At 51.5% G+C, this 22,302-nt stretch overlaps 1 protein-coding gene across 1 annotated transcript; it reads right to left on the reverse strand.

Moving 5' to 3' along the window:
• Window positions 1-916: 916 nt before the first annotated feature.
• Window positions 917-17,050, reverse strand: OXTR (oxytocin receptor; the record flags this gene model as incomplete). Its single annotated transcript, XM_081160844.1, has 2 exons — window positions 917-1,161; window positions 16,129-17,050. The coding sequence occupies 2 exons, from the start codon at window positions 17,048-17,050 to the stop codon at window positions 917-919; spliced, it is 1,167 nt and encodes a 388-aa protein (XP_081016970.1).
• Between the last annotated feature and the right edge of the window lie 5,252 nt (window positions 17,051-22,302).

The raw sequence follows: 22,302 nt of genomic DNA on the forward strand, positions 1-22,302 counted from the left end.
AGTTTCCATCCCAGACCCCCTGAAGAAGGGGAAGTGGCTTAGGGAACCCCACCTTGTCATGCACTGTTAAAATTCACTGTACCCAGCCAAAAAGAAAAAAAAGAAATACAACTGATTTTTGTATAATGACCGTGTACTCTGAAATTTTGCTGAACTCATTAATTAGCTTTACGGGGGGTGTGTATGTGTATGATTTCCTTAGAATTTTCTGTATATAAAATCATGTCATCTACAAAGAGTTTCACTTTTTTTCCAATTTGGATGCCTTTACTTCTTTCTTTCTCACTTGCTACTTAAATGTTAGCTTGTTGAACACTTTTAAGCCAAGTTTTAATCGGCTGCTTATGCCAAATCGTCTCATAAGGGAATCTCCTGTCCCTAGGGCCACCCTCTGACAAGCTGGTACCCAGCGATGCTAGATCAACCCACTCGAAGGCAAGCACGCTCTGGGGGCAGGAGGAAAGAGCACCACCTCCCCATCTGAGGTCCCGTTCCCACTCCTTACTCCAAGCTCAGGACACTAGGCTTCCACATACAATTGGTCACCAATCCTATACTTGCTACTTTTCACAAGATCACAGAATAAAGGAGAAAAAAGGTATCAGAGTGAAATTACAAGGTCCAAGAAACATAAACAACCCACCCAGCAGCCAGGGCAGCAGTGGGGTCAGGGTAGCAGGTGTACCTGTGGGAGCTCAGGGGAGGCCCAAGGACAGTGTGGTGGCTGAGTCACCCTGTCCTGTTCTCCACACACCACTTCCCCGTCCCGTGTCAGAACCCCTACCCCACGCAAGCTGCCCAAGCTGTGGAGGTGTACAAACTGAGAGGTACCTATACACATACGTACACGGCCACCAAGGGGCGGACTGTCCACCTCACACAGCCCGATGGAAGGAGGCAGTCCAGCCCAGGCTGGTCACATGGAGGACAGCTGCGAGGAGCTCCTCTGGCTGGAGCTGTGCTGGCTCAGGACAAAGGTGGATGAGTTGCTCTTTTTGCTTACGCTCGTCTCTCCCGGCCGGGAGCCCCTTAGGTAGCTGGAGCAGCAGAGGAAGCGCTGCACGAGCTCGTGGAAGAGGTGGCCCGTGAAGAGCATGTAGATCCAGGGGTTGCAGCAGCTGTTGAGGCTGGCCAGGAGCATGGCGATGATGAAAGCCGAAGCTGCAGGGGGTGGGGGTGCAGGGAGAAAGGAGAGCAGGGCATAAGGACTGGAGCATTAACCACTGTTTCCTGAGAGCAGCCTTTTTCTGGTACCAGGAGCTGGGCCACAAACGGAGTACGAAAGAGACAAAATCTGCCTTCCACATCCTTGCTGTGGTTGTGCACTCAGCCTGCCCCCCAAGCCCTCCCAGGCTCAGCGGCCCTGGAAGGCTCCTGGTCCTTTCTCTCATCAAACACTTCCCCACTGAGTGCTTCCACCAGCAGGAGCTGTCCTCCTCACGGCCCCCTGTTCCGTCACCACTCACCCAGGAAGAGTGAGTGCCTACTGTTCAGGGTCCGAGAGCACAGAGTCTGGAAGCTGCCAGACCTTATTTGTATTCTAGCCCCATCAGGGACAAATGACTTTAACTCCCCCCACATTTCTGTTTCCTAATCTCTAAATGGGCAGACCAAGGAAGGGTGCAACTCTCTAACAGCGAATCACAGCCGGCCCCACAGAAACCAGATTGGAGCTGACACCTGACGGATGCTCATGAATGTTCCAGGCAGAGAAGGGAGGAAGGAATGGCACAGGCAAAGGCGTGGGGGCCAGACAGTGGATGCTCTCTGGGAAGATGCCCCTAAGAGCACTGCTTTGACATAACAACAGACACTTACAGGAAGAAAAAAAAAAGTGACAACTAAAATTATCTGAGACACTTATGTACAAGCCATTATACTGAGAATTTATTGAGTTTCAGGCAAAATTAATGATCAGCAATCAACTTCAAGACATTGCCTGTCACAAATTTAAGCTTCAAAGGGAATAAAAATTCCTAACCCTAAGTACTTCTAAGTAGAAGGGGGAAAAATTCGGGCTTCTTTCAATGGACTTAAATCGGACAAAGTTCAGACATCTCCCGCCAACAGAGGAGGAAAGGTAACACCTCCAGAAACTCAAGGACAGTATTCCCAAGGATCCTGTTCACAACCACATCCTCAGAAGCGCAGCAACTGAAAACCCACTAGTCTTCGGTCTTTTCTGTAAAAAGTTTTCAAAAAGTAACTCTAGAATTCAAACGCTAAATCCGGGAAAGGATTTTTCATGGGGACACTGGACTTGAGAGATCTAGATGCCTCTGTGGACGGAAAGGGGCCACATACTAAACCTAACAAGCTCGGGGGCGGCCCGCATGGTGGGCCTTACAAACTCGGAGACAGAAAGGAATCACACAGGATGGTCCGATCACAGCAATGCCGAACTAAAAGCCGGTCGTGGCGGGTAGTCACATCCTAGGCCTGTAGCATCCTTGACAAAGGTTCATCTTGACCTCCAGTGGGCCTGGGCATTGTCTTTTTGTATCTAAGACAACACACCTTTGAAGTATGAGTGATGCTCTTTTCCAGACCCCTCCGGGCACGCCCACCGACCAGGGACCACGGAACCCCTCATCGTCCTCTTGTGCCCTAAATACCACCTCTGTGTGTTGTAAATCTTACTATCCTGTACCCACCAGTGTAAAAGAAGTATGTGTCTCTCTATTTTGCTTTTAATCCGGTCTCAGAGATCTCCCTGCTTTATCTTCTCTCACTCCCTTAATCTACCACCGTTGGATTTCATGCAACCACTGCCCCCTCACGCCACCACCTCCTTTGATTCTAATGTTCAAAATAAGGTGCAAAACTGCCATTTTCTGGAGCATTTTTTCAATCTGTTGAGATTTTGCTTCCAAGCAACTGCAGTCAGCTTGACTCAAATAAACTCATAAACATTCTCTACAGGTTTGGAAGTGTCTCACGTTGACACCACCATCAACGCAGAGCAGAGTTGTTGGTCTGCAAAGTGTCCCAGCACCAAAGGGAGGAGGGTGGCTGTTTGTGAGACAAATTCAGCGGTTCTCAAAGTGGAGTCCCCAGATCGCCTGAGAACTTGTTAGAAAAGCAGGTTCTCAGGCCCCACCCTAAACCTATGGAATCAGACCCCTGGGGACATGGTTGAGTTTGTTGTAAACAGCCCTCCAGGGGAGTTTGATGCACACCCAAATTTGAGAACCACTGGTCTGACTATTTGGTGCACCTGGAACCAAAACAAGCTACAGCTGACCTAAATAAATAAATGTTGCAAAAGAGAAAGTTTAGAAAGCAAAAGAGGGAAATCTAATCCTTAGACTAAAATAATTTTAAAAAGAGAGAGAGAAATAGTGAATAAAGGAAAAAGCCAGTGACACTGAATTCTTCACTTTCTATAAAAGAGAATGAAAAAATATATTTGCTTGGATTTGAACGGGCAAGAAGATGAATTTAGGTTTAGAAATTGTGGTGAAATATCACCGAGACTAAGAATAGGAAGTCTTTGACATCATAATTAAATAAATAAAATGAAAGAGGCAAAATCAACACATAAAAGTCAAAATTTTAAAAGGCATTGGAAAGTAGGCTGTCAGGCGCCAGGGGAAGGGTGCAAGTGAATGAGACTCTAAACGGCGAAGAACGAAGCCCAGGCTGGGCAGAAAGGCACCAGCTCACCCAGCTGGGTAGTTAAGGGTATTATCTTAGTTGTTCATTTAAGCTACTTACCTCACTCTTTACATTTGGATCTTTGTAATTTACTCACCATATATATTTTTTAAACTTACATAAACAACAACAACAAAGTAAGCAGTTCATGAATTCCACAGTGGCTGCCCAGCCTGGTGAGAGGGGCTGGGGCCCAGGCCAGCACCTCTGCCCCCACCTGGTGGCCACAGACACGAATTACGTGCCTGGCCTGGCCCCTGGGGACCCAATGATCCTCCCTAAACTGAACCTGCTCACACCAAGTTGCCAATATTAAGGACACATGTGCACTTATTTTATTTGACAGATATGCTAATCCCAAGACATGAGTCCCCACTGGCGGAATTTCAAGCCGTCAGCAAGAAGGAGAGCTATTTGGGAATAAAAAAACAGGAACTATGGAGGACATTTCAAAGGGAAAAAGCAGCAGGAGCTTTTAACAGGTAAGAGAGACTGTCGGAGAGCATTCAGGGGCTGCCGGAGCTGGGTAAGGGAAACTTCAGGGGAGGAGCCCGGAAAGAGCCAGGCTGAAGAGGGCTGAATCAGGCTGAGCCTGAACTTTAATCCACAGGCAGTGGGGAGCCACGGATGGTTTCCAGCAGACGAATGGCTGCACCTCATCTGCTCTCTGCACTTACTGTATCTTGTTTAGGCCACAACTTTGCCCTTTCATCAGACTGCAGAGGAACAGAACAAAGCATGGAAAATCCTGTCCTTGCATTTCACAATGACGCTTCCAGGGAGTGCATGACAATGCAGCAATGAGTCCACTGAACTACTGTCAAGCTCACAGAGAAGAGGGCGGTTTTCAAAGCAGCCTAGATAAAGAAAGTGAAGCTCAGAGAAGGGAAGTGACTTCCACAAGGATGCACAGCAAGTCACCCTATGTTCCTACCTGAACATAATGAAGTCCGACTCCTCTTAAAACTAGGTTAGCATTCACACATGTCAGGTTGGTGCCAGGTAGCAAATCCTCTCAGCCCCAAAGCAAAGACACAGACTGGGCAGGCAATAACCCTCATGGTGTGATTTGAGGGACAGAATCAGAAAGCAACTTCCCTGTTCCAGCAACAGATGTAGAATCCCTCAGAAACCAAGCACTGCCCACTCCCCAAGGATGGTCTTATAAAATCCAAATGTACCTGGGAGGGGAAACACATTGCCTCGTATCAGATCACTATCCTTCCTGGCAGAAGTGTCTCTGGGTCTAGACCAGGGGCCAGCAAACTACAGCCCAAGGGTCAAACCCTGCCTGCAGCTCATTTTTGTACCAAAAATTACCCCCATTCATTCACATATTGTCTGTGGCAGCTTTCGCACTATAAGGGCAAGGTAAGTAGCTGTTAGAGACCTTATACCCACCCTCCAGCCTAAAATACTTACTGTTTGGCCTTTTATATAAAAAGTTAGCCAATCCTTGAGGCCCACAGATAGGGGCAAATGTTTAAAAAAAGTAGAAAAAAAGGCTCAGAAAGGAGAGGGGCAGACCCTCAGAGCAAGCTCGGCCCACATCTCCCCAAATTGCCAGGAGGAGAACTTTGCTTTCAAGTTACCCAGGCCTGGCACAAGTCCTGGCTCTGCCACTTTGCAACTGTGTGTTCTTGGACAAATTACCTAACCTCCCTTAACCTCAGTTTCTCCATCTGTGAAACGGGAATAAGAAATTCTTTACAGAATCACTGCCAAGTTTAATCAGACAGGATTCCAAGTGCTCACCATGATTCCTGGCACACAACACCAGTAAACATTTAATAAACCTTAGCTATTGTCATTATTACTACGATGCTGTACACATGCTCAGTAAATGTTACTTTTCTTATCATTAACAGAATTAGTGCCAATACATGTGAAACAATGGGGGAGGCTGCTCCCCAGGCTGGACTGTGTCTTAGAATCTGAGGCAGTCTAAGGTGGGACATAGGACACAGGACATTCACAAGGAAAACCGGGGGGGAAATAGTGTAAAAGGGCTTTGTGAATGGCAAAGTGTTTATTCAAATAATTAGCATTATTATTATTATTATTATTATTATTATTGGATATGAGACATGATTAACTGCATAATTTTTTAAAGCCCAAGGTCTGGGGACTCCTGATCCCAGCTGATTAAAGAAACTGTCCTTTGCCCTTTTTTCCATGACTTCAAAAATTAAAAAAAACAAAATAAAAACTCAGAGCTCTGGGATTGGGTTATGTGACACCAAAAGAACTTTAGATAGTCCATTTTGGAAAATCTTACTCTGCCAGTGACCTAAGAAACCCAAAAGGACAGGTGGCAGCAACTCTCCAAAGGACCCCCTATAAAAATAACACCTTTCCCCCAGGACCAGCCCTGAGTGCCTGCGCACTGCTCTCTCTGTGGTTCCTGCCTCGAAGGGAGGGCAAGTGGGAGGCACTGGTCCAGGGATTGGCCCTCACACCTGCCTAAACTCAAGCTGGGAGAAAGAGGGGAAGGGGGGGTAGATTATGAGACATCCATGCATCCTTTCATGCTACTCTACTGGGTGCCAGCCACTGAGCCAGCCCTCGGGACCTGCCCTCAAGGGTATACAAACACCAGTGGGAAAAAGAGAAGTACAAGGCAGACACTCTATTAAATAAACACGGAGTTGCAGCATTTGGGGAAGGGGCTGGTTGGCCCAAGACTGGGGACCACAGGTGATCTTCAAGGTGGGGCTCCAAACTGGGAAGGTGAGCAGAAATAGCCAGGCACCAAAAGCAGACATCCCATGCCAGGCAGCTTTATACCCCAGGGGACAGAAACCACACTGTATTTCCACTCAGGCCAGTGATTCACGGAGGGGTGGGCGGCTGAGGGCCACTCCAGGACGCTATGCTCAAGCCTTCAATCCGCCTACCAGCCTGGTTTTACTCAAGCCCCAAGAACTCCCGTTAGGATATCCCGGCACTCCCTCCACTCAAATTTCCCAGCACTTCTCCTGTCACTGAAGGCCCAAATTAGCCCAGAACAGCTGACACGCAGCTGCCCAAGGCCTCTCTGGGCCGTGTTGCTCCTGAGGCATTTCACATACAATTCAGACACATGGCTCATCTGACATCTCTCATCTGAATCAAATCAAGTTCATCAACTTTCATACTCCAGAAACCAATCACTAGTTCCAAGGCCTCCGCACCTACCCTGAACCAGTCAGGTCTAAGTCCCTTATTTCTATAGGTGCCGTGTAGAATTTGGGAGTCGTGGTCTAAGGAAGACCTTTTTTTTTCTTTAATGTACACGTATATAAAGACTGAATACTAATATATATTAGAGTGCCTTCTTTGAAAAGCCCACAATTTGACAACATTGGAATTGTTCTAAAAAATCACAAGTGTGTGGCCATCTATGTATCATAAGGTCAGGATTAACGGCCAAATTTGGGGGCCTCAGAGTGTTACAAGGGCTTCTATTACATCACTGCTCAAACCTAGGGGACATGCTGGGCTCTCTGGACTGAACCTAAGGAACAACCACATTCTGAAAACAGAAGGGCAGGGGCCTTTTTGCAAACAATCAGCCCTCCTCTACCCTGTGGGGACAATAGGGCCCTGCAGTCAACTGGGCCACAGGTGTAAAGGCTAACTGCACATTTCGGTAAAAGAGATACGATATTAAAGACTTACTATTCAATGTGTAGTCAATGGGCTAGCTGCATGGGCACTGCATAGACGTCACCCGGACGCTTGTTACAAATGCAAACCCCACCCAGACTTTCTGAATCAGAATTTGCATTTTAACAAGATCCCCCACATAAACTAACTATCCAATGATCTCAACACGGAATGGACATCCGCTTCTTTGCACAGCCGGCCCCTACTCATCCTTCAAAACCCTTTCCAAATGTTGATTCCTCTCTGAAGCCCTACTGATTTTTTTCCCAGAGACAGAATCAACAAATTCCTGTTAGGGCACTCACAGTACTTGATAAATAAATATCTCTCTTACAGCATCATCCCTTCATACTGTCATTATGTTTATAACCTGTGACTAGAGACCATGTCTCATTTGTAGCTGTCCCTGGCCAGCAAAGACTGGAAAGTTCGAGGAGTTCAATAAGGGACTGAACTGAACTGAAGCTGAAATTAGCAGGCAGAAGTCCTAATAAATCAGCCACCTCCACTAGCACACTGGAAAGGCAAAAGGACAATTTCCCAGCTTGATGACAGGAGACGGCCTCCTAACAAGATGACTAGACTCAAATGCAATTCCCTCTAGGAAAATTAAATTCACACTCAGATATCAGGGTCAGGTGGAGAGAAAGAGAAACTAAATGTGCAGGAGTGACCACTATAGTGTGAGGCGTGGGCCCTGGAGGGCAGAGGCCCATGGTACCGGAGCATCTGCCAAATGGGTAGAAAGCACCAGCTTCCAGCAGAGCACAAAGGGAGGCTCTGGCAGAGGCTGCCCCTTGGTGGCCAGGAATCAGAATCACAGGAATCAGGGGCTGGGACACTGAAGACCACCTGGTCTGTGGTACACCCTGAATTACACGCCACCTGGTTACACGCCATTCCTACCCACCTGTCATTTCCAAAACCCAGAGCTAGAACCTCCCCAGCTCCCCTCCAGCTGTCTTCCCCAGGTGAGGCCTTTGTTTCTCTTTACCTCGGGGCACTTGTTCCCAGCGTCACTGGGCTCGCCACCATTCCTCACCTGACACTGCAGTCCTCTGCTAAAACACTGCTCTTGCGCTCAAAACAATTTCCACCTCCTCAATTGCACTGACTTCCCCCAGGACCCTGGCCCATCTTGAAACTTCTCTCTTCTTTAAAAGCAAACATTTATTGAGCACTTACAATATGCCTGGCACTATGTCACTGGCACATTCCACCTTCCCCTCAACCTAAATTCTATTCTTAACCCCTGAAAACTGAGCTCTAGGCAGATTTGGTCAACTGCCCAGGGTCATTGCTGCCACTTTATCTGGCTACCCCTTGAGACATAAGAACCCGACATCAGCCTGGCAGAAACTGGGGCTGTCCCTCCCAGAGGTCTGTGGTACACCCTGAATTCTGTGACCAATCTTGGCCTGACTGTCACACGTTTATGAATATGGCAGCTGTTTGTAGAAAGAACACATTGATATTCACAGCAGGAAGGGACTCCCCCCCAGCTGAGGGAGACAGAGTTTCATGAAAGGGGCACTGGAAGAGGCTGCCGGGTCCTGTGTTGGGGTTGTCCCTGGACAGCCCCTGAGAGCATCCTTCTTAGACCATGAAGTCAATGGCACCCCTGGAGTTGTGCACAAAGCAGCCCACACACTGGACCTGGGCTCTGAAGGATGGATCTCCAGAGAAGAAACTGGGGTGGGCGCTCCTGTGGTGACAACAGTGTCAGCATGGGTGCCAAGCAAAGGGCCGTGTGGGAAATGGTAAGTCGGCAGGCCTGGCAGGGGACAGGGAGGCCGATTGGCCAGAGGCCAGGGAGAGGTGACGAGGGTGCACTCATCGGCTGAATGTTAGGTCAGGCCAGGCCTACACAAGGCTCTAAACCAGTGCTTCTCAACCTCTTAGGGGACATTGGGCAACGTCTGGAGACAGTTTTGATGGTCACACTGAGAGGGGAAGTGCTAGTGGCATCTAATGGGTAGGGCCAGGGATGCTACTAAACATCCTATCGGGCATGGGACAGCGGCCCCTCCCCACACCACACTCAAAACAAAGATTATCTGGCCCAAAATATCAATAGCCAAAGTTGAAAACCTCTGCTCTCAACCAAGAAAGTGGTCATGGAAAGGAAAAGGGAAGTTTGACATGGGAGGTGTGCAGCCGAGATGGTGGGATCAGTGGACAGCGGAGGAAGTCAAGCGATACAGGTGTAGAGCCCAGAGGGCTGAGAGGGCAGAGCCATTAGCTAGGGGCCATGAAGCTGGGTGTTGCTGGAAAGATCCCAGGAGTCGGGGTGTCTGGGCCACAGAAAGGGTGCAGGGCTCTGGGGCAGAAGCAGGAATCAGCTTCTTTATTTAAAAATATATATATTTTTTTAATTGATTTCAGAAAGACAGGAAGGGAGAGGAAAAGAGAGATAGAAACATCAATGATAAGAGTCATTGATCGGCTGCCTCCTGCACGCCCCCGACTGGGGATCAAGCCCGCAACCCAGGCATGTGCCCTGACTGGGAATCAAACCATGATCTCCTGGCTTATAGGTCGATGCTCAACCACTGAGCTACACTGGCCAGGCAGGAATCAGCTTTTTGAACAAGTGCCCAACAGATCCAGACGCTGAGGGAAATAGAACACCCTGAAAATGCTGGCCTGGGGACAGGGGTAGTATAGTATGGCAGTGTCTCGCATGAGGTGACTAGGTTCAAATCCCAGCTCCACCACTTATTCAACATGCTCTTGAGCAGCTCATACCTCCCTGAGCCTCAGTGTCCTCATCTGTAAAATGGAGATAATTCCCCCTTTCCTGCTGTGTTTGGGTTAGGATGAAAGATGGGGCCAGCCACAGGGTCTGGTACTTAACAAGGGGTGGTACTGATATCAACTAACGCAACTCCTCACCTCACTGAAACTGATGCCCAGAGAGGGTGCTGTGTTCCATCGGGACATGTTATCTCTGTTGCTCAGATGGGAATGGCAGAAGCTCACAGACCACCCAAAGACGTGCCCCGTGGGGACTCTCATCACTTCCCAGTGCTATCCAGGGATCCAGTGGCTCTGGCTCTTGGGGACTGACACATGGGGTCTGGCAGACCACAGTTCAGCCCTCATCCGGCCCCTAGGAGTGAGCCCTATGGGCTTGCCTTTGCTTGCAACAGTGGACAGTGCAAGATGGTGAGGTGATCAGGTGGGCCAGCGCCTCACACAACTGACAGGCCAGCCCTGAACCCAGGCCCATCCCAGTCTCTCCAGAGAGCTGATCTCTTCCCATAGGCCCTCCCACAACCCCTGCTCCCCCTCCCTGCTCCCTCCTCAACCCATTCAGACATCCATCAAATGGGAAAAAAATATGTAGCAAAGCCTCACCCAGCAGGCTTTTATTTTTTGCTGCTATTAATCAAACCTTAAAAAAAAAAAAAGCAAAGACACCCTGGGGCAGAAACCCAAAGGGAAAACATTAGCACTAGCCAAGAACTCACAATTGCTTAATCAGACAAGAGTATGGTCATTAACTATCCCTGTAATTGCAATTTATACCCAGAAGGGCCAAGCTAAGAGCTCTCCCTGGCCAAGAACGGTCTGTCTACTCTCTCCTCCTGCCCACTCTCTCCCACTGCTCTCCATACCAATGGGTCACCTGAAGAACAGGTCCCTCTCCAAGTGCCCAGCCCACACACGCCTGGGGCACAGTGTCCCTATAAGGTGGGCAGGCCACACTGGAGGGGCCAAAGTCCCACAGAAACAGGGAGGGGCTGGGGAAGCTCATTTTCAGATGGGAAAACACTTAAAACCAGGCCTCCTGTGCATTTCAACCTTCCTTCTGGTATAATACCCGACAGATGTTTGGTTGCCCCCAGTGATGGGACGCTCATTTCCTTACCAGGTAGCCAGTTCTACTGTTGGAGGGCTGCTTAGAAAGTCCTTGTATTTGTACTCTTGTCAGAGCACCCAGGACAGAACGCCCCAGAGGACCAGGAAGACCTGGGCTTCTCATGTGAGACCCACCCTTTCCTCTGAACTAGGAAAAAGCAAAGGAACAAAGGGAAAGAAGACCTGAGGTTCCTAAAGTCCGCTTCTTTCCCTGTTCCTGGAGCCTGAGCAGGAGCCCATCTCTACTGAAGGTCTCGCCCACCCCAGGATATCCTCAGGGGATCGGAAGGGCTCTGGGCCTCACTTTACCTAGGGGCACGCTCTCTTCTCTTTTCCAATGTCTTGTTTTCAAGACAAATGAATTGCTTAGTGTACTATTTTTTTATTTTTTATTTTTTGGTTAATCCTCACCTGAGGATATTTCTTCCGTTGATTTTTTAGAGTGGAAGGGAAGGTGAGAGGTGGGGAGAGAGCGCGAGAAACACCGATGTGAGAGAGACACCAATTGGTTGCCTCCCTCATGCACCTGGACCGGGTCAGGATCGAACCCGCAACCCAGGTAGGTGCCCTTTATCAGGAATTGAACCCACCCGTGACCCTTCCGTGTGAGGGTTGACGCCCTAACCCCTGAGCCACACCAGCCAGGGCGACTCGGTAAACTTTTAAAGTGTAGAAAAGATACGCACTTCCCTGAGCAATCATGACGTGCTGACGGCATCTTCTCGATCTCTCGGGAGAAAAGCGAGAAAGAGGAGAGCAGGTGAGGGGATGGACAACACGGAGTCCTGTGAGGGGGAGGGGAAGGGGAGAAAGCACCAGGGAGAAAAGTAAATGGGAGCGGCAAGGAGGCTACAAAGAGAGAGGAGTCAACGAGGGCAGAGAGGAGAAACAAGATGGCGCGTAGGGAACAGCTAAACCCGCCGCCTCCACACCCACATCAAAACCACAGCTAAAACACAGAACCACCCGCACTCAGAGCCTCCTGAGATCCGGCTGCACAGAAGCCCCACAACCAGGGAGCTGAAGAAGCACCGAGACCGATAGGAGGGTCGCGGACGCGGGAGGATGGGGCTGGATTGCGGAGACCCAGCTGCGGGCCCACACCCGGTGCCGCGGTTGAAACCCGGGAGGACATCTCAGGGGTGGGGGTTTCCCGGAGGAGAGAGGGGGCCCAGCGCCACTGCAGGCCCCCAGCCCAGGGCTCCAGGGCTGGGAAGAGACGTCCCCACAACTCTGGGCTGTGAAACCGGCGGGGACTGTGGCTGAGGGTCGCGGAGGCTGCGGGAGCCCCAGCAGCTCCTCTAAAGGGCCCGGCACGGACTCACTCGGATGCTCCCTCTGAGCCCAGCGCCGGGCAGCAGCCGGAAAGGACCTGTGACACTCGGGGAGGAACTAACCTGCCTGGAATTGGGGTGAGAGGTGGAGGGGCGGCTTCCTCCCAGGCAGAAGAGCTGGCAGAGGCCGTTGCTCCTTTGGCGAGTCCTCCCCACACACAGCCGGCAGGCAGGCGCCATGTTTGAATCGCCAGCACCTGACTCACACCTTTGGCCCCGCCCCGTGATTCCCGGAGGCCCCGCCCCTCCCCACCTGCAGCTCATCCAGGCCATTTCCAGGGGCTTTTCTATGCAGTGGCCTCTCAAGCCTCATGCTTAGGACTTTCCTAAAATCTCTCAAACAAGCAGCAGTGGGCCCCATACAGCTTGATAAGTGGCCCCAGGCCTGGCACTAGCAGCAGCCTGCATTGGCTCATAGCTTGGCCTCTCCTGGACATCGCCAAGCCCAACACAAGTAGCAGCCAGCTACGGTTTGCTGTGTAGCTCATGCTGGGTGGCCCTGGGCAAGGCACTGGCACAGGCTGACTTTGCACCTCCCAGAAGGCCCCAGAGACGGTGCACCTGGTGCTCAAACTCGACCACGCTGGATTACAACCCTACCACATCCACGAGTGACACACTCGAGGGGCGTACTTGGTGAACACCAAAGCCCCACTGAAGTAAATCCTGCTCCATAGGGGTATCTCCAGCACAGCAACTCTTTGGCTGTCATTGCAACGGATCCTCACAGCCAACTGGCTGGGGGTTCAGTTCCTCCCAGTGACGCCAACAGCAACCAAGGCTCAACTACAACAGGACAGTGCACACAGCCCACACAGGGGAGCACCTAGAAGGCCCAGCTCAGGTGACTGGGGAGGCTGAGCCACTGGACCCTACAAGGCACCTACTACACAAAGCCACTCTACAAACTCCAGGAAACATAGCAGCTCTACCTAATACATAGAAACAGACACCTGGAAGCAGCCAAAATGTGGAGGCAAAGAAACATGTTAACCCATGAACACAAAGGAAAGAACAGAAGAAATCTCTAGAAGAGGAACTAAATGAAATAGATCCAAGCAAGCTAACAGATAGAGTTCCGAATTTTGTTTATAAGGATGTTTAAGTAGACTATTAGGGAAATAACTGAGAAAATTGATAACATAATAAAGTACCAATTTGAAATGAAGGCTACATGAACTGAAATGAAGAATAATTTACAGAGAATCAACAGTAGAGTAGAAGATGCTGAGAATCAAATCAGCAATTTGGAACATGAGGAAACAAAAAACACCCAACCAGAAGAGCAAAAAGAAAAAAGAATCCAGAAATATGAAGATAGTATAAGGAGCCTCTGGGACAACTTCAAAAGGCCCAACATTCGTATTATTGGGGTGCCAGAAGGGGAAGAAAGAGACCAAGGAATTGAAAACCTATTTGAAAAAATAATTACAGAAAACTTCCCCCACCTGGGGAAAGAAATAGACTTACAAGTCCAGGAAGCACAGAGGGTTCCAAAGAAGAGGAACCCAAAGAGGCCCACGGCAAGACACATCATAATTAAAATGCCAAAGGTTAAAGACAAAGAGAGAATCTTAAAAGCAGCAAGAGAAAAGCAGTTAGTTACCTACAAGGGAGCACCCATACGACTGTCAGCTGATTTCTCAACAGAAACCTTGCAGGCCAGAAGGGAGTGGCAAGAAATATTCGAAGTGATGAAAAACATGTAACTACAACCAAGACTGCTCTACCCAGCAGAGCTATCATTTAGAATTGAAGGTCAGGTAAAGAGCTTCACAGATAAGAAAAAGCTAAAGGAGTTCATCACCACCAGACCAGCACTACAGGAAAAGTTGAAGGGTCTTCTTTAAGAAGAAGCTAATGAACAAAATAATCTGACGAACTAAATAGATCCAGAGACATTGAAGCAGGCAACAAACAATCATATTTCAGAGGGAAGAGAGAAGGGGGTGGAGGGTGGGAAGAGATTAACCAAAGAAGTTATATGCATATATGCATAACCCATGAACACAGTCAATAACGGGGTGAAGGCCTGGGGAGGGGGTGGGAGCAAAGTGGAGGGGGTCAATTGGGGGGGGGAATGGGACACCTGTAATACTCTCAACAATAAAGATAAATTTTAAAAAAGAGAGAAAGAGAGGAATCAGAATATCTGCTGAATGAACGAACTGAATGCTGAAATGTCCTTGCTCTAAAATTAAGACACTAAGCGTCAAGGGGAAGCGGGGACCCCTCACCTCAAGTCCCACAGCTAGTAAGGGCTGGAGGGAGGACTAGATCCCAGGTCTCCCCAGTTTCCGCTCTAAGGGAGTGTCAGTCTCACTAACTCAAGGGCTGGAGTTTGTGCTCCTCAAGACCTGAGCCCAGTCTCTGCTGGAGCCTGCCCAGAAACAGGGATGGCCTGGTGTCTCATCTTTTTTACTCCCCACCCTCAATGCTGGCTTTTGCCCAACCTAACTCCCTAGTCCTGTGCCCCTCATAAGAAACCTATCACTGGAAGAAATGAGGGTGGGCAGGAAACCCCAGCTCTAGTGGCTGCTCTGCCTCTGACTTGCTGTGTGACCCGGAGCAAGTGCCTTCCCCTCTCTAGATCCCTGAAAGCCCACTGTAAGGTGCGACCAGCAGCTGCTGGATGAAGCCAGGCTGGCTTTACCAAGTCCTCCCAGCAACCCTCACATACCGCAGGTGCTCAATAAATAATGAATGCCAAATGACCCAGGAACAAATGCTAGACTACCTGGGAGGACTGGGAAAGCCAGGGGTCTGTGGTTTTGGGAAGAGAGCAAAGCAAAGTCATCCAGCTGAATGAAGGGAGAGTTCAGCTTGCACAGGGTGGCTGTGTTTGAGACTGCTGGGAGCAGTCCGATTATGTCAGGAAATGGGACATTCGCGCTGTCTCAAAGGCAGGTAGGGTGAAAGCAAACCCCTCAGTGTCTCCTTACAAACACTGGAGTCCCTGGCATCCCAGTGCAGTTTCATGTGCTCGGCCTCAAACAAAAAGGTGTGAGGGTGTGAGTTATTTGCCACCACTGATTACCCCTCCTACTCTTACCATTTGTGGGCAATGAGGCAGCAGCTGCCTGGAGCTCCTAGCCACCCAGGGACAGCTACAAGCCCAGCACCTTCTCAGGGCTCGGATGGACCAACAGAGTCGCCCATCTCCCAGGGCTGCCCTTGTCCGAACCAGACCCCCTGGGTTCGGGCCGACGGGAACTTAAAGTGGAGGGGTCGTGAGATCGGGCCCAGGTTCGAAAGTTTCCTCCCCTGCTCACTAACAATTCATAAGCTCAGGTCACTTGAACCTCGGTTTCCTTGTCGATAATGAGAAGCCACAAACCGTACACCCCACGTGCAGCCCGAGGGCGGAGCTAAGGACTTGCACGCGCGCATCTTCTCCTTTCCTTCCCCTGCTGCCGGGCGAGAGCTGGCGCTTCCAACATTGTTGCAATTTTACAAAAGAGCAAGTCGAGGCTCAGGGAAGTTACGCCCCAGGTCACTGAGCCGGCGGGCGGTGCAGCCGCGCAGGACTCGCCCCCAGCTCCGCAGGGCTCTCCCCACAGGCCCTCAGACCCCGCCGGAGCAGGGCCCCCCCGCCAGCCGCGCCCCGGCTCCCGCCCCGCGCTACCTTCCTTGGGCGCGTCGGCGTCCCAGACGCTCCACATCTGCACGAAGAAGAACGGCGTCCAGCACACGATGAAGGCCAGCACGATGATGAAGGTCATCTTGACCGTGCGGATCTTGGCCCTGGAGATGAGCTTGACGCTGCTGACGCGAGCCAGGGCCGCGCCGTCCCCGCCGCCCGCCAGCGCGCCCGCGGGCCCCTTGGCCGCCCCCTCCGCCGCCGTCTTGATGCGGAAGTTCTGCCAGATCTTGAAGCAGATGAGGCTGTAGCAGGCGGTGAGCACCACGACGGGCACGATGTAGACGGCGAGCGTGATCCACGTGACGTAGGCCTTGGGTCCCCAGGGCTGGATGAAGCCGGCCCAGCAGTCGAAGACGCCGTCGGCCACCTCGCGGATGGAGAATATGTGCGCCTGCGGCGCGCTGGCCACCAGGCAGCCCAGCCAGGTGACGAGCACCGCCAGGCGGTCCGCGCGCCGGCGCAGGGTGCGCAGCGGCTGGCAGATGGCCAGGCAGCGGTCGAGCGACATGAGCAGCAGCAGGTAGGTGGAGGCGAACATGCCCACAACCTGCAGGTACTTGACCAGGCGGCACAGCAGGTCGGGCCCGTAGAAGCGGAAGGTGATGTCCCACAGCAGCTGCGGCAGGACCTGGAACACCGCCACCACCAGGTCGGCGATGCTCAGGTGCTTCATGAAGAAGAAGAGGCGCGAGTGCTTGTGGCGCGTGGTGCGCAGCGCCAGCAGCACGCACGCGTTGCCGCTCAGCGCCAGGAAGAGGATGAGGCACAGCACCGCCACCTCCACGCGCGCCAGGGCCTCGTTGCGCTGCGGGGGCCCGTGGGTGCGGTTGCCCTCCGCCCCTGGCGGCGCCGCGCTCCCGTTCACCGCCTCCGAGCTCCAGTTGGCCTCCAGCGCGCACTCCATGCCCGGGGTCCCCACGGTGCGACCCTGGCCTTTTGGTGACTTTTAGGGCGTGGCCCGACGCGGCGCCCGGGCGGGCCTGGGGGCGGCTCGGGGTGCTGTGCGGGTGACTCCGCAGACCGGTCTGCTGGGCGGGACCCTGAAACCAACCCCCAGGGCCTTTAAAAGACCGCCGTGTTTTTCTCCCGACGCACGTGCAGCGCAGGTGTCCCCTTCCCAGGAACCCCAAATCATCTGAGACTCGGGGCACAAGTGCCGGCCCCGAGATTGCTCAGCCGCCACCCCAGAAATCCCCGTTTGCGGTACCTCTGAGCCCCTGGAGATGAGCGCGAATCCAGCGGACCGCCAGCTGCTTGAGGTCGTCAGTCTCTACGACCGAAGGAGAGGGGAGAGCCCTCATCAGCCCCTGTGCCCCGCGACAGGACGCCCACCTTCCCCAGGGCTCTCAACACTGCCGCCTCCCGCGAGACCCCCAAACCAGTCACCTTTCCTAGTAAACCTTACTAGTTATTCCCTCCGGAGACCCCCAGCAGCCCTCGCCTGGAAAACTCCGGCTCAGGACCTTCTGCAACCTCGTTTCTAAGACGCGTAACCATCCCCAGCCCACCCCGGCTGCGTCCGTGGAGCCCCCGGCCAGCGGTCCCTCTTAGAGGAAATCCTGCCTCAGTACCCACCCCCAGGACCCCCAACTGCTGTCCCCAACACCCCTCCCGCGGGGATCCTCCCAGGCCCAGTCACCTCCCGAAGGGAGCTTCCCCAACCCAGCACCCTCGAGGGTTCCGACGCGCCCCGCGAGAGTCAAGGGCTCTGCATCCCGAGCCGTCAGTTTACAATCTCTCGGAGCCCCGCGCGCGCCTGCAGGAACCAGGGGGGCGAGGCACTTCACCACTTCCCCTTGGACCCAGAGGGTCCCATCCACCGAGGGGCAGGACCCCGCTACCTGCGCGGAGTCCACAGGCTGGTCTGAAGTTGGCTCCCGGAGTTGCACTACCGCGGACCGCTCCGAAGACGCATCCGCTCCCCGCCCAGGTTGGGGTGGCCACTGCTGGAACCGTCTGACACTAGGCTGAGGTCTTACACTCGGGAGCTGCAGCTGGAACCCCCTCTCCCGCAGCCTGCCTGGTCCCTGGATGGGGACAGACGGCGAGCGGGGAGCGCGGCCGAGGCCGTGCGCACCGACAGCGTCAGCACGCGGCGAGGTCCGCCCGGGTCCGCTTTTCTGCAGCGGGCGGCCGGGGCTGCACCGCCGTAGGAACCCGCCAGGGGGCGCAGGAGGCCGACCCCGCAGGGCCCGGTTCGCTCGCCAGGCGGTGGCCGCTGAGCAGTAAAAAGTAGCTTTTCTTGGGGGCGGCTGGGAACTGCAGGAGCTCGGAAATAACCCGGCTGGCCGCTTCCCTTCTTGGGTTAGAAGCTCCAGGCTCTCAGGCATTGGGAGGCTTGAAGAGCAGTGTTTTCCCCTAAGAAGGTGGTGAGGACACTGCAAAAGCATGTAACTGGTCTTTCCCCAACACGGGGTTAATTGCAGCACTTTTGTTTTGCTTTCCTTCAGGAGCCTGGTGTGGATCAAAGGAAGCCCTTGCTTTGGAATACTTCTGCTCATATTGCCATTCATGAGGAATTAGAAATGCCTTCTGATCTAATCAGCCCCGGGAAAGGCCATCATTCATTAGGTGGTTTTAGAGAGAGATCTCAAGGGGGGGAAATTTTATCTTCATTTTAAAGTGATTGTGCTCAGGCGAGGCCCTAAATCATTTCCGCCTCCTTGCCATGCTTGGAAATTAAAATCCTAGATGGTGCCAAAGGAAGGTTAAATGTTAAAGATCGCTTCTCAGGCTCCTAGCTCCTTTTCTATTCCAACATCAGGTTTTTTGGAGTAATTTACAGTGGCAAGAATTCAGGCAGAAGGAAAAAGCGAGGATTTGAAAATGAACAGAGCTCTTTAAAATTTATTAAATGCGTATTTCCTACCGACATTTCACTTCTCCTCCTTTTAATTATGTGGATACGGTTGAGTTAGCCAAGGACCCTGTTTCCCGATTCTACAATTATAGTCCTGTGCCAAGACTCTCTGGGGGCAGACCCTCAGGCAGCCGGGGTCCTGGGGGTCTAGCTGATTGAGGCCTGGGAATTCAATTCCTGCAGCATTGTGAAGGAGCAGGCAAGCGTTGTCTTTTTCTAGCCCTTGGGATTTGTGTCAAAATAGTGGTTTTTTTAAAAAAAATTCAACTAAGTTTTAAAGATCGTATTGGTTTTATTTAATGATTCATGAATCGAGCAGCACCCAGGCTAGCAGGTAGAAAGCAGCTCAGAGGAGCTCTTACAAAATTAAAGACTTTTATACGCGGAAGGGAGTGGGAACAACGCAGCTATACTAGGCAAAAAGCGGGTTGGCTGTTGCAAGGTTACTTTCCTCTAAGGGATGACAAGGTTTATCAGGCAGGTTACCTCATTAGTGCTGATCAGGTGATTCCTAGCCGGTTTAAGATTCCATCTCTGGGAGAGTGAAACTGTAATTAAGTTAAATCTCAGTTTGGCGATGTGGGGTTTAGCATAAGCCACTCCACTGGGGGCCTGTTGTCTTGTTTTTAACAATATCAATAGCATCTGTCACACAAATTACATACTAATTACATGTTAATCCTCAGGTGAGGGTTAAGTGGCCATGGAGCCTCCATTTCCACATAAGTAAAATGAGGGCTGGTCAGGATAGCTAATCTCTGAGATCACATCCTCTGGTTTTCTGGAAGTTTATGATCCTATGCCACTTCAGAGCTTAATTCGAGGAGGTAAAACACATCTGCCCCACTCCACGGCCAGATAAGGAGGGTTTTCCCTAAACACCCTGAGGGCTAAATTCTGGGGAAAAAACACTGGGCCTGCAGAGCCCAGCCTGTCCCTCACTCTCTAGGAAGACAGCTGCCTGCAGTGAACAGCTTTCCTGGGCCACTTCTCCAGGGCTGGGCTCTTCCAGCCACATGGGGAGGCTGTCCAGTCCTGTGCCAAATTCTGGACACGCTTAGGGGGAACATTTGGTTTCATGCAAAAGCTAAGTTCTCATTTAGCCTTCATCAGGGAAAAAACGTGAATAGTTTGACTCCTGTCCCTCTCTTGTTTTATTTCTCAGTGTGTGCAAAAGCCAGACAGGGGAGAGAGGTGCTATTTACTACAGGGTCCCCTTGAGGACACCCACAAGGAATAAGGCATGCTCCCACCCCCTGGACCGCTGTCCAGGGAGGCACTCATTCATATATCCGCAGTGTGATGGTAAAGGTTACAGGCTGGGGCAAAATGCCGGGAACACTTGTGGGACACTGTCACAAAAAAGGCAGCTGGATTTTGAAGCCCAAGAATGAGTTCTCCAGGAAGCAAAGAGAAAAGGTGTTCTTCTCAGAGGCGTTCCAGGGTGTATGTGGCATTTGGGGGCACAACTATTGCATGGAGCTGGGATAAGAATTTGATGCCATTAGTTAATAAATACTTTTTGGTGCTGAAGGACCTTGTAGACTGTGCCAAGAATGGATTTTATTCTGTAAACCAACGTTCCCCAAAAACATGGAATAGAATACTTTCTCTGATGGTACTCGAGATGTGGATTTAACGTTGAGAGATACGTGCTGAATGACAGGGTGAGGAAATGAGTTCTTTTTCAGTTGTTTCATCCCTTTTTGATTTCAGCAAGGAGACAATCTGATATAACAAAAATCGCAAAGGTGGTGGGAGAGGTTAGGGAGACAGTGGCAGGAAAGGTGAGGCATGAGGAAGGGCTGTAAATAGAACATACTCAGTCGTGTGCTTTAGCATGAGACCCCTGGTGGCCACAGGGAAGACGGGAAAGGAGACACTGGCATTAGGAGGCTCACAGGGGTCCAGGCAAGAGATGCTATAGTCAGGGACCAGGGGGGTGACATGGGAGAGTGTGTTAGGGTTCTCCAGAGAAAAAGAACCAATAATATACAGGTGTGTTGGTCTGTTTATCTGTCTCTATATCTACAAAGACATTTATTTTAAGGAATTGGCTCACATGATTATGGAAGCTGGCAAGTCCAAAATTTGCAGGATGGGCTGGTAGGGGAAGGACACAGAGAGGAGCCAGTGCTGCAGGGTAACCACTGTCTGCCTCAAAATTCCTTCTTCCTCAGAGGTCAGTCTTGCTTCTGTTTAGGGCTTCACGGATCGGATGAGGCCCACATTGAAGAGGGCAATCTGCTTTACTCAGAGTCCGTGGACTTAAATGTTACTCTCATCCAAGAACACCCTCACAGAAATACCCAGAATAATGTTTGACAACACGCCTGGGCACTGTGGCCCAGCCAAGGTAACACAAAATTAACCATCACAGAGGACATCTCAGCATTGCTGTTTTTATAAATTTCCCAGTCTTCCTCAGCGACCAAGCATCCTGAAGGTAGGGCCGTTATTGTATGCACATGCACTTCAAAGACCCAGGGCACTGCAGAGAAGGCAGACATTTATTAAACACAGAAGGGTGGAGTGGGGAGTGGAGGGAAAGGGGAAATAAAGTCCCCATGGGCAGTCTCATCGTCTTGAGAGCAGCACCGTGCCACCTGAGGAAGGTTTCCTGCCCAGGGGATGACTGTCCACGACCCACTCTCGCCTCCTGAAACTGGGTCCTGAGTTTTAGTAGCTTGGGTATCTTCCAGTTCTGGTCCAGATAGACATGGATCCAAACCCAGATGACCACCCTCTTTAGGCAGAGTAGAAATGAGCCGTGAACACGTCCAGTTCACTCCCTCCCTGTGCCGCCCCTCAGCACCCCGATATCCTCCCCGCCCCCATGTGATCTCTCAGTCTCTGCTGGGCCTCTGGTCAGGAGGGCATCAGAGACACCCTCGGGCTTGAAGGCTGAGACACATTTTAGCAGTAATCCTCCTGCCAGCAAACTTGTCCCCCGGCCTCTGACATGTAGAGATGCTGTCCAGGTGTGGGAACATCAGCGCATGTGGGGTGGCCTGGGGTGGTCATGAGGCTACACCAGGCTGTGTTAGGACGCCAGCTTATAACTCTTGAGTCCTTCTAGCCTGTATCATTTGGGGCCACTGCTCAGCCTGTGCTTCATTCCTGTGTTCCATGGAGGAGAGAGAGAGAGAGAGGGGGAGGGAGGGAGGGAGGGAGGGAGGGAGGGAGGGAGGGAGGGAGGGAGGGAGGGAGGGAGGGAGGGAGGGAGGGAGGGAGGGGTGTGAAAGGTATCTTGATGCTGGAAAGTGCTCTGAACTTTGCAGCAGTAAAGTTCTAGC

Source organism: Miniopterus schreibersii, assembly GCF_964146895.1.
Source record: "Miniopterus schreibersii genome assembly, chromosome: 15".
Lineage (NCBI taxonomy): Eukaryota > Metazoa > Chordata > Mammalia > Chiroptera > Miniopteridae > Miniopterus > Miniopterus schreibersii.